Raw genomic sequence first — 12,363 nt, 5'->3', positions numbered from 1 at the left:
TAATGAACATCAGTGCACCTTTCTGAAATCTTAGGAAATTCGTCTCTCATTCCACTTGTTAATATTATATTTGGATTGAAAAGGAGTCCATGAAGCACAATATTTATCAGAAAATTTGTTTTTGGGAAATGTCATAGAAGCCAGACCAAATATTGTGAAGGATTGCCTCTGCACAGTTTTAACATAGAACTCTTCACTGGCAGATTTTTCATTGCTTATGGCATTCATTTCAAATGCAAAACTGTAGAACTGAGCTAGTTATCATGGCTAATTAGGTGGAGAAAAAACATGCAGGGCACACTTTTCTAAGTGATGTCGCACAAAATGGCTAAGTACAGCATTTAAACAGTCTTTCTCCCCACACTCCGCATGTAAATGTAACAGGAAGAAGTCCTAATAAGTGTTACAAAGAAAAATAGCCTCTGCATGCACTCCACAATGGTTTGCGAAGTACAGACATAGGTCTTTACTAATAAATAACCAACATATTTGAACGTTAGAAATTCCTAAAGGAATGTCTTACGACAGAGCTATGGAGAACTGCAGTCCGGTTTAATTGTCAAACCAGGGCAATGCTCCTACTATAGTGACAGAATGTGAGTATTCTGTCACCAAATGAAAGCTGGGGGCAGAAGGGTGAGAGACTTCCACCAATGAAATCAAAGAGATCACTCCAGGAAGGACTCACTTCTAAATGTCTACACTATATGGTGAGTTGTTATCTTTCCACATTCTACAGTTTGTTTATTACAGCCGTCAAATACCGAGTCTGCAATGGTGTTAAACACATTAATAAGAACATTAAAAAATCTATTAGATATATCTGCATTCCAATATCAGTTGAATAGATCAAGTGAATGAACTCTTTGTGTTTTGTTGATTCCACTCATAAGTTTTCTTTTTAAATTATCAATCATAATCTCGTTTACTATGTAACTTTTGCAGCATGACCTCATTACCATATATTTCACGTTCTGACAAACTATAAGAGTCTGCAGTTCCATAAGAATATCCTCCACCACATTAGGAAAGTTGTTTATGTTCCTGAATTATATCAGTTTCAAAGAAGCTAGAATGCTTCTGAAAATCAAAGCATGTGGGAGTCAGTCTATAAATAAAAGCTATATTGTTTTCATGCAGTTACAGACGTTGACAAAGAATTCTGTGGAGACAGATGCCTGTGACACCTTTACACTAGTGGATAAGAATTTATGTAGCTGCTAGATAAGAATTTAAATGACAACAGATGGTGGGAAGCAGCATACCTGTGATGTAATTCTGACAACTTCCACCTTTCTAAATATGTTGTTGTTGTCTTCAGTCCTGAGACTGGTTTGATTCAGCTCTCCATGCTACTCTATCCTGTGCAAGCTGCTTCATCTCCCAGTACCTACTGCAACCTACATCCTTCTGAATCTGCTTAGTGTACTCATCTCTCGGTCTCCCTCTACGATTTTTACCCTCCACGCTGCCCTCCAATGCTAAATTTGTGATCCCTTGATGCCTCAAAACATGTCCTACCAACTGATACCTTCTTCTAGTCAAGTTGTGCCACAAACTTCTCTTCTCCCCAATCCTATTCAATACCTCCTCATTAGTTACGTGCTCTATCCACCTTATCTTCAGTATTCTTCTGTAGCACCACATTTTGAAAGCTTCTATTCTCTTCTTGTCCAAACTAGTTATCGTCAATGTTTCACTTCCATACATGGCTACACTCCAAACAAATACTTTCAGAAATGACTTCCTGATACATAAATCTATATTCAATGTTAACAAATTTCTCTTCTTGAGAAACGCTTTCCTTGCCATTGCCAGTCTACATTTTATATCCTCTCTACTTCGACCATCATCAGTTATTTTACTTCCTAAATAGCAAAACTCCTTTACTACTTTAAGTGTCTCATTTCCTAATCTAATTCCCTCAGCATCACCCGATTTAATTTGACTACATTCCATTATCCTCGTTTTGCTTTTGTTAATGTTCATCTTATATCCTCCTTTCAAGACACTGTCCATTCCGTTCAACTGCTCTTCCAAGTCCTTTGCCGTCTCTGACAGAATTACAATGTCATCGGCGAACCTCAAAGTTTTTACTTCGTCTCCATGAATTTTAATACCTACTCCAAATTTTTCTTTTGTTTCCTTTACTGCTTGCTCAATATACAGATTGAATAACATCGGGGAGAGGCTACAACCCTGTCTCACTCCTTTCCCAACCACTGCTTCCCTTTCATGCCCCTCGACTCTTATTACTGCCATCTGGTTTCTGTACAAATTATAAATAGCCTTTCGCTCCCTGTATTTTACCCCTGCCACCTTTAGAATTTGAAAAAGAGTATTCCAATCAACATTGTCAAAAGCTTTCTCTAAGTCTACAAATGCTAGAAACGTAGGTTTGCCTTTTCTTAATCTTTCTTCTAAGATAAGTCGTAAGGTCAGTATTGCCTCATGTGTTCCAACATTTCGACGGAATCCAAACTGATCCTCCCCGAGGTCTGCATCTACCAGTTTTTCCATTCGTCTGTAAAGAATTCGCGTTAGTATTTTGCAGCCGTGGCTTATTAAACTGATAGTTCAGTAATTTTCACATCTGTCAGCACCTGCTTTCTTTGGGATTGGAATTATTATATTCTTCTTGAAGTCTGAGGGTATTTCGCCTGTCTCATACATCTTGCTCACCAGCTGGTAGAGTTTTGTCAGGACTGGTTGTCCCAAGGCCGTCAGTAGTTCTAATGGAATGTTGTCTACTCCGGGGGCCTTGTTTCGACTCAGTTCTTTCAGTGCTCTGTCAAACTCTTCACGCAGTATCGTATCTCCCATTTCGTCTTCATCTACATCCTCTTCCATTTCCATAATATTGTCCTCAAGTACATCGCCCTTGTATAAACCTTCTATATACTCCTTCCACCTTTCTGCCTTCCCTTCTTTGCTTAGAACTGGGCTGCCATCTGAGCTCTTGATATTCATACACGTGGTTCTCTTCTCTCCAAAGGTCTCTTTAATTTTCCTGTAGGCAGTATCTATCTTACCCCTAGTGAGATAAGCTTCTACATCCTTACATTTGTCCTCTAGCCATCCCTGCTTAGCCATTTTGCACTTCCTGTCGATCTCATTTTTGAGACGTTTGTATTCCTTTGGCCTGCTTCATTTACTGCATTTTTATATTTTCTCCTTTCATCAATTAAATTCAATATTTCTTCTGTTACCCAAGGATTTCTAGCAGCCCTCGTCTTTGTACCTACTTTATCCTCTGCTGCCTTCACTACTACATCCCTCAGAGCTACCCATTCTTCTTCTACTGTATTTCTTTCCCCTATTCCTGTCAATTTTTCCCTTATGCTCTCCCTGAAACTCTGTACAACCTCTGGTTCTTTCAGTTTATCCAGGTCCCATCTCCTTAATTTCCCACATTTTTGCAGTTTCTTCAGTTTTAATCTACAAGTCATAACCAATAGATTGTGGTCAGAGTCCACATCTGCCCCTGGAAATGTCTTACAACTTAAAACCTGGTTCCTAAATCTCTGTCTTACCATTATATAATCTATCTGATACCTTTTAGTATCTCCAGGGTTCTTCCACGTATACAACCTTCTTTCATGATTCTTAAACCAAGTGTTAGCTATGATTAAGTTGTGCTCTGTGCAAAATTCTACTAGGCGGCTTCCTCTTTCATTTCTTAGCCCCAATCCATATTCACCTACTATGTTTCCTTCTCTCCCTTTTCCTACACTCGAATTCCAGTCACCCATTACTATTAAATTTTCGTCTCCCTTCACTACCTGAATAATTTCTTTTATTTCATCATACATTTTTTCAATTTCTTCATCATCTGCAGAGCTAGTTGGCATATAAACTTGTACTACTGTAGTAGGTGTGGGCTTCGTATCTATCTTGGCCACAATAATGCGTTCACTATGCTGTTTGTAGTAGCTTACCCGCATTCCTATTTTCCTATTCATTATTAAACCTACTCCTGCATTACCCCTATTTGATTTTGTGTTTATAACCCTGTAGTCACCTGACCGGAAGTCTTGTTCCTCCTGCCACCGAACTTCACTAATTCCCATCATATCTAACTTTAACTTATCCATTTCCCTTTTTAAATTTTCTAACCTACCTGCCTGATTAAGGGATCTGACATTCCACACTCCGATCCGTAGAACGCCAGTTTTCTTTCTCCTGATAACGACATATTAAATTTCATCTCAAGTTGAATTTCTGGGAGATATGAACAGCATCCAAGCACACTGGTAAGAAACGTAAATGTAACTGAAGATATTATGGTTAAAAGTAATCTCCACAAATGCAAAATGAGTGTCTGACAATGACAACGATAATGATGCTTGTATTCTCAATGGGGGGTCATGACCAAGACGTGCAGCCAAACTACCTGTACTTATGTCCACAATAGAGAATTTAGCACACTGGTCTATATTAAGTCTTAAGGCCACTGGTGAAAAAACAGTTTTACTTCACTGCCATATTGCAAAGATACTGCCAGGAAAACGTTTTCTCACAGAGGGAAAACCCCAAGGTTAAAAAAAGAAGGAAGACTGTAACAATTTTTAACATTACTTGGTTGTGGATCAACCAGAGCCTGAAATGTTTCTGCAAGAAGGGGCATTACATCTTGCCTTTTCGGGAGCAACGGAAATGCCTGCAGCTAGGGCCTCCCGTCAGGTTTTAGTTGTTTAATTATCTCATTAATAATATTGGTATTTCCTTATAGTTATAAATGGTGATTATAATTAAACTTTCAAAGCGCTGTAGGAATAACACCACTAGTCAGAAAGACGCCAAATTGTTACTGAATACTGTAGAAGGGAGAAAATGTATGGCGCTGTAAGCATCGTAATTTAACAGTTGTCGACTACAAATGACAAATGAATCAAACAACAATGCTGGGGGTTAAGTAGTTAATCTTTTATTATTTATATTTACTGTTTAAATACTAATATACCCCTTCAACTATGCTGATGGCATTACTTGCACTGATCACTTGTTAGTAATAATTCTGATATCACTCTATTTGTCAGAAAATGATAATTATAAAGTTTGGTTGCTGTCAATAGTTACCGAGGTAAAGGATGGACGAATCAGAAGTGCGCCCTGAGAAAATAGGAGCCAAACTGCTAGGATAGTTCACTGCTAGTCTATGATCAGTTTCCGAGGAGGTAATACATGACTCCTTGCATAAAACCTGATCTCATGCAAAGAGGGAACAGTTTGTTGAAAAATTGCCTCGGATGACATACCTGTACAATGTTGTGTTAATTCAAGGCAGTCTATTACTGGTTTTTGAGGTAGCTACAAGTGAACTGCGAAGTGCAACTCCACATAAAGGTGGACTTCATTGTTAAAGTTGCCTCTTTAGATTACCAGACTGTGTGAAGTATTTTGTGACTTTATGTGGTACTTAATGACTGGGAATCTCATTATGAATGTTAATGATAGACTGGTTCTAGAAATTTTTACAAATTTTGCAACTGGATAAACAACACAAAATTATTGGCATCCTAACATTTTACGACTTAAGCATTTAAACCTATCCACTTGTCACCTTTTATGCAATGTTTATTGCATTATTGCACAAGTATTAGAGCTTGCGACTGACAGAAGAAACCACCAAGGGTGACATCTACAAGACGCAAGGTAAGCAAATTGCTACACTTCACTTGCTTGAAGTGGGGGGAAGATACTTTCAAACGTAAATTGTGTGTAGCATCATTTTACATCCCCATGCACATGTTGTGGCAGACAATATTTAAAACATTCATTCCCTCATCTGTTGTAATAAAGTTACAAACATTTGAAAACCGCATGTTGCTGATAACATCTATTGTTCAACACTGGATTCCTGAGGTGGACAAATCAATAACCCTTAGCTATGTTAACATGTTTATAGATAAGGGTCAACTGACTTGCACAGTAGAAGCAATACTGGCAAAGTGCACACCTGGGTGCTAGCTATGCAATACTTATTTCTTACGCAGAGTTAAAAATTTCGTTTTGAGGTTTCAGAATTGCAGACTGCTTCTGGAAACCCATTGGGAATTGCACAATAATCTGGATGAAGTAACAATTCAATTTCAGCACTGATCTTTCAGACAGTGCTTGATATGCATCAAAATTAACTGCAAAAATAAATAAATAAATAAATAAATTTAAACAAAGTCTGTTTTCCACCAAATTTTTAGGAGGAACTATGTAATTTATACAAGATTCCATTCATTAGACATTCTTGGTGCCATGAGTAAATTTGCTTTGAATGTATTCATAACGATAACATCCATCTGGTTGTTCAAAAGGAAACAGAGGAATTTCAACAGAGTGATTGAAGTTTTAGTGCTTTACTAAACCAAGCCTTTTGAGAAATTTATTTGCACACTTTATTATTATTCCTCATTGATTTACTTATCTTATTAAGCATTTTGTATTCAAGGAGACCGCTCAACAAAAAGCAGAAGAATTGAGTTGTCATAAGGCACACCCAAAAAGAAAGAAAGAAATAGAAAATTCTTTATTAGCCCTCCTATTGAGAGCAATTTTGATCAGTAAAGAGTTGCAACTGGGAAAAAAAGCTGCTGAAGGCCTCTGGCAATTGAACAAGATTCTCTACTCTACAGCCAGAAGCCTCGGTTGCTACATCAGTAGCACTCTCATTAAACAGTGTTTACCTTATGGGAACATAAGTGACAGTCAAATAACTTTCTTTCCTTGATGTATAGGAAAATATCCATATGTGGCCCCCATATAAATGAAAAATGCTGAATTTTCTATTATTTATTGATCCTGTCAATTTTGAGTTGATTGCATGTCATGAACTTTAGGAGTGATTTTCTCAAAAACGAGGGAAAAGGAGTGGGGGCTACTGAGTCATAATGTCTTAAGTTTTTCATTTTTGGTTGCACACAAGTGATCTGTCAAACGTAAGCCAAATTGGCTGGCTGTGTCCGAGGCCTTCCCCTTGTTAGTACACGTCCATCTCTGCAAATGAAAGGTTGTGAAAGCCGTTCTCTCTCTATAGTACTCATCCAAAGCATGTTTTGCAATTGACAAGACTACCAGTTAGGAAGTCAGTACAATAATACAAATTTTGTTAAAAGAACCTCAAATGTTTGGTATCCATCACAACTTACATGCAGTACATGAAGAGAATGTCACAAGTGACCATACTGCCTACCAGTGATGTTCCATGTTCACAAATTACAAGGTGCACCTGAAAAGTTAAGTCTCAATAATGAAAGGGAACAAAAGTTACTAACAAAATACTTTTACTGGCCTTCAAAGTAATCACCATTAGCTACAACACAATTCTGACCGGCAGTAAAGCTGTCAGAAACTGACAGCAAATGCTTCTTGTGGAAGCGATCAAAGCATTGTGGTCGGTTGTTTTACATCTGCATTGTTACAAGCGATGAGACCTGGTTCTACATATACGATCAAGGGATCAAGTGACAGTAAATGGTATGGTGTTCATCTTCCCCCCCCCCCCCCCCCCCCTTTCCAAATCAGTTGGCTCACAAACTCCAAGATTAAGACACTTTTGATTGCCTTCTTTGACAGCGAGGAGACAATCCACAATGAACTTCTAATTGAGGAAGGTGGGGAAGATGATGGATACCATGCCACTGATTGTCACTTTGATTCCAGAGTGTACTCGTAGCATCAGGTCTCATCTCCTGTGATGATGCAGATACCCAGCATGTGACCCTGCTTTTTCCAAGTGATTCCACAAGATGCGTTTGCTGACTGTTTCCAACAGCTTTACAACCGATGTCAAAGGTGTGTTGCAGGTGATGGAAATTACTTTGAGGGACAGTAAAAGTATTTTGTTTGTAACTTCTGTTTCCTTTCTTTTCCAGACCATTCATCAAGCTTTTCAGATCCACTTTGTATAAAGCTGTATGGTCACAAATTAAAACTTGTATAAAGCTGTATGCTCACAAATTAAAACAAACTAGTCTTATGTAATGAGGTTGGCCACGAAACTGATAACAAGTAAGTGCAATTAGCCAAAACAATGAAAAATTTGCAGAAATTGTTCTGGCAATAGTGACTGACAGGTGCCTGTAGACAAACATCATCATCATCATCATCATCATCATCATCATCATCATCATCATCAACTTTCCCCATCTGCTCATCAGTAAAAACAAATGGCTGGTCGTTTCACACTTCATCACATTTAGAGTTTTTTTCATTTTAGAAACTGAACAGCACTAAGTTGCAACACAGTGGGTTGACTTACTGGATTCCCTACATGAACAGAATAATGTCTGTGGTAAGTATCAGATGTCTGGACTTTTCTTGCCCAAAAACCATAGCCTTATACAGTCATACAAATTTGGATTTTTTTTTTTTTTGTAATGGGACTAATGCATCATTGCCAATGGATTCATTAAAAATTGTGCACTAGGTTACTTGCCTGTGAAAGGAAAAACAGTGGAAAACTTAAACCTCTACTCACCGTAAAGATGACTCATTCGCTTGCAGTCAGGTACAATGAAAAGACTGTTACACAACAGGAAGCTTTTGGGCAGTGCCTTCTTCAACAATGAACACACACATTCACACAAGCAAGCCCACCTCAACATATCGCCGCAAACTGGAATAACTGAACCACATCCTTCATCAGGGCTATGATTATCTGTCATCGCATCCTGAAATGAGGGGGCATCCTACCTGAGAAACTACCCACTGCTTCTAAAGTGCTGGCCTGTTAGCCACCCAAGCTCCACAACATCCTACTCCATCCCTATGCCACTCCAAATTCCAGCCCCCTTCCCTGTGAAAGATCCAGGTCCAAGATCTGTCCAATTCATCCACCCATGAATTGCTATTCCCATTCTGTCACAGGCTTATCTTACCCCTTCAAAGAGCAGGTCACATTTGAAGGCAAGGCATGTCATTTACCAGCTCCGTGTAACCACTGAACAGATTTTTATATTACAGTGACTACCAAGCAGCTGTCTACAGGATGAATGGTCACCACTAAACTGTGGCCAAGAGCAAAGTGGACCACTCTGTGGCACAGCATGCTCAATTTCAATGGCCTACTGACCCCACACCGCCCATTCTACATTTTCCACCCCCTTGTCCTACCACCTCATCTCTTTTCACATTCCATCATCCTCTTTTGTACGCCATCCTCTGGCAAGGTGCCCACCTGTCCTTTTCCATCCTGATCCTTCCTCCCCCCCCCCTCCCCCAATCCCTGCACACCCTGTCTCCACTGTACCCTGCTGTCCCTCCCCCTTCCCTGCTCCACTCCAGATTGCTATTCACATGACAGTTCCGTTCTGGTTAGAGCTGCCGGCAGAAGCGGTCTATGGCAAAAAATTTAGTTTGTGTGTGTGTGTGTGTGTGTGTGTGTGTGTGTGTGTGTGTGTGTGTGTGTGTAAACCTTTTTAATGTGCAACAGTGTTTTCATTGTGCCTGTCTGCAAGTCAATGGGTCATCTTTATGGTGAGTAGCAATCTAACCTTCTCCTAATATTGCTGATATTTCAACCCAGAGTTTCCACTGTTCGAAAATGTAGATCTGGATAATAAGGCAAGGGTGTGAACTCTCTCTTGAACATACCTGAGAAATGTTTGTTCATGGCTAAACCCCTCTCCTACCTATGATACAATGACATCTCTATGATCGTGGCCATGGAAAGAGTACTTTGCAGTCATCCAACATTAATGACAATACCTGCCCCACAAGAAACTACTCCTCTACATGCCTGTTTAATTCAGTCAAGAGGTGATGACCAAAAATGTGTGCTAGACATTATTACTGAATGCATATACAGTTCTGAAAGGTTATAGTGTTCCAAGAAGTCAGAGCTGAAATTACATAATGATGATGATGACCATGACCACCATCATCATCATCATCATCATCATCATCTTGACCACTGTGACACACTTATAATCAGAAATCATGGTATCAAAATAGTTTTATGGATAACCCTCCCCACATTTAAGCTCTGCACTAATTTTGCAAACACAGTGCATTATAATCACTTAAGTAGCTACATCTCTGCAGCAGTAGTGCCCTAAACACCCAATCCAACAGCTGGAACTAGACCTAAGGCATTAGATTGTATTATAGGGTAAATTGTGTAGCAAGATGTGCATTACTTGTCAGTTCATGAGAACACAAATTAGAAAAAGCTGCACTTGATTTAGCTATTATACCATCACCAGAAATTAATTCAATAAAACAACAATTATGCAATCACAATGGTTAATTTTGAACATCTGCTGTTTCTTTGTTTATGTCAGACATGTGATAAAATAAATTCTACAATTTTTTGCAATTCAAAACTATTCCATTTTTGAAAGAGTTACTCACTTTCAAAATTTTACAACAAAACCATTGTGAATATTTGTACGCATGCTGTTGTCCGTTCATTTGTAAAAATAAGAGACTAAAATCCTATTTCTATACTAGCTGCTATTGAGGTTCTCTACAGAAGTTGAGGATAGCTGTACAAGAAGAATGGTGCCGAGTGCTCGGTCAACATAAAGGCCTATGTTCTAGTGTTAACCACTGAAACTTTGTCTATATTGTTCAGTAAAATAGCAGGAAGAAAGAATTGCTGAAGTGCTTTGACTGGCCGCCTAATGTATCATCTGATCTAGATATTACCACAAGCCAAATACAATTAAATGAGCATGCTCAAGTGATTAAATTTTCACACGTTAATTTCATGAAGTCTACATTGCATTTGAGATCCTCACAAGGCTGCAGTCATATCGAAATTGGTGAAAGAAGCGAGCTTATAAAAGATAGTCATTAAGTTCTGATGGTGCCTGTACAGATTATAAATTTTCAGTGCAAAGTGTTTTGATAAGTGCTTAAAAATAATGCATTATTGGATTTTTGGAACAATTAAAAACAATATTTTCTTCAAATTGATGTTTCTCTAAAAGTTGATGTAAAACAGATGTGTCAACAACTTTAAACTGCAGTATCACACAAGGATGACTAAAGTGTTCCAAATTTTGAGAATTACGAGAACTTAATCTGCTTGTACTTCAGCTACAAACTCTTCAGAACCTCTTTTGAACAACTGAGAATGCATACTGTGCAGAACAACTTCGTCACAGCATCGGGGATTGTTTCAAAACAGAAGTTTAAATCACTAATGAGGTTCTTTCATTCTGAAAACTATGACGATACCTGCAAAAAATTTGTTGTTTTGTTTACAACTAGATCAAATGTTAAATGTGAGGGAGAAAACTTTGGACTTACTGATATGCACATTACAATAAACTGATGTCATAAAATTTTAGTCATCCTTCCATGATAGTGAATTTTACAAAAATTCTAAATTAAAATTAAATAAACCATTAAAATAATTTGCAATAAAAACTGTTTAAATTTAGGAAAGAAGAAAGGGAATGTTGTTATAAGTTAATGTGAGAGATTTGCATTGTCAGAGAAATTATCTTGCCAAATCAGACAATAATTAATAGCTTCATAATTTTATTGGGATAGTGCATTACATTCTTCAAAAGCCAGAAAACTTGGTAAAAGAAAAGTGACCAGAAAGTTTGTGGATGGTAGACAAACCTTTCTCTCGACAGTAGCAGTCTTATCCCCATCCTCAGGGCTGATATCAGATATCTCGGTATCTGACAGCTCTGCTTCTAACTGCTGCAACAGTGGCTTCACAGGAGGTGCCTGCAACATTTGAAGTAAGACGATTTATGATCTCTGCCAGTGTGAATTTATTTTATGAATGAAAAAGGATTTTTTCCATTTCTATCTTTCGTAAGAACTAGTTCCTTTATCAAAGGGGGGAGGGGGATGGTGGAGGTTATTCAGAGCCCTGGACAAGAGGGCTAAAGGACACAGTAACTGCTTTCTCTTGTACTCGCAACAGGTGGATCACTCTCATCCTTGGGATAGAGAGACCTCTCCCTTCTTTCTAATACCCCCCTCCTCTCTCTCTCTCTCTCTCTCTCTCTCTCTCTCTCTCTCTCTCTCATCCTCAAGAAAAGAACAAATAGCTCCCAAAGCTTTTAAATGTGCTTGTATATCAGCAGTAACGGAATTTTGCCTTCTTACGGCCAAATACATTCCAGTCATTCTGTTTGTATGTAATATTATGAAGATCTGTTTAGCTGGAAACATTATGCAAAAACAGGTATACAGCTCTACTTTTGCTCAGCATGGTAGGATAAGCACACACACACACACACACACACACACACACACACACACACACACACACCTGTTACGCGTCAGAATAGAATTCTTCCAAATTAATTGTAAGCAAGTTACAGTGAACACTATATTCAGACTCAAACTTTTCCAACTGTCTTGCAGAAGTTGGCTTCAAGTGCACTGCTTATATACCCC

General features: G+C 38.4%; 1 protein-coding gene across 1 annotated transcript in view; it reads right to left on the bottom strand.

Moving 5' to 3' along the window:
- The window catches only part of LOC126355627 (uncharacterized), a 791,356-nt gene that overhangs the window by 60,279 nt on the left and 718,714 nt on the right, over positions 1–12,363 (bottom strand). Inside the window, exon 22 of the mRNA XM_050005990.1 lies at positions 11,572–11,682. Within this exon, the coding sequence (XP_049861947.1) occupies positions 11,572–11,682 (111 nt within the window). The remainder of the gene's footprint in view (positions 1–11,571; positions 11,683–12,363) is intronic.

This window comes from Schistocerca gregaria, chromosome 3, assembly GCF_023897955.1.
Source record: "Schistocerca gregaria isolate iqSchGreg1 chromosome 3, iqSchGreg1.2, whole genome shotgun sequence".
NCBI classification, from domain to species: Eukaryota; Metazoa; Arthropoda; class Insecta; order Orthoptera; family Acrididae; genus Schistocerca; species Schistocerca gregaria.
This window is presented reverse-complemented; position numbering and strand designations above follow the sequence as displayed.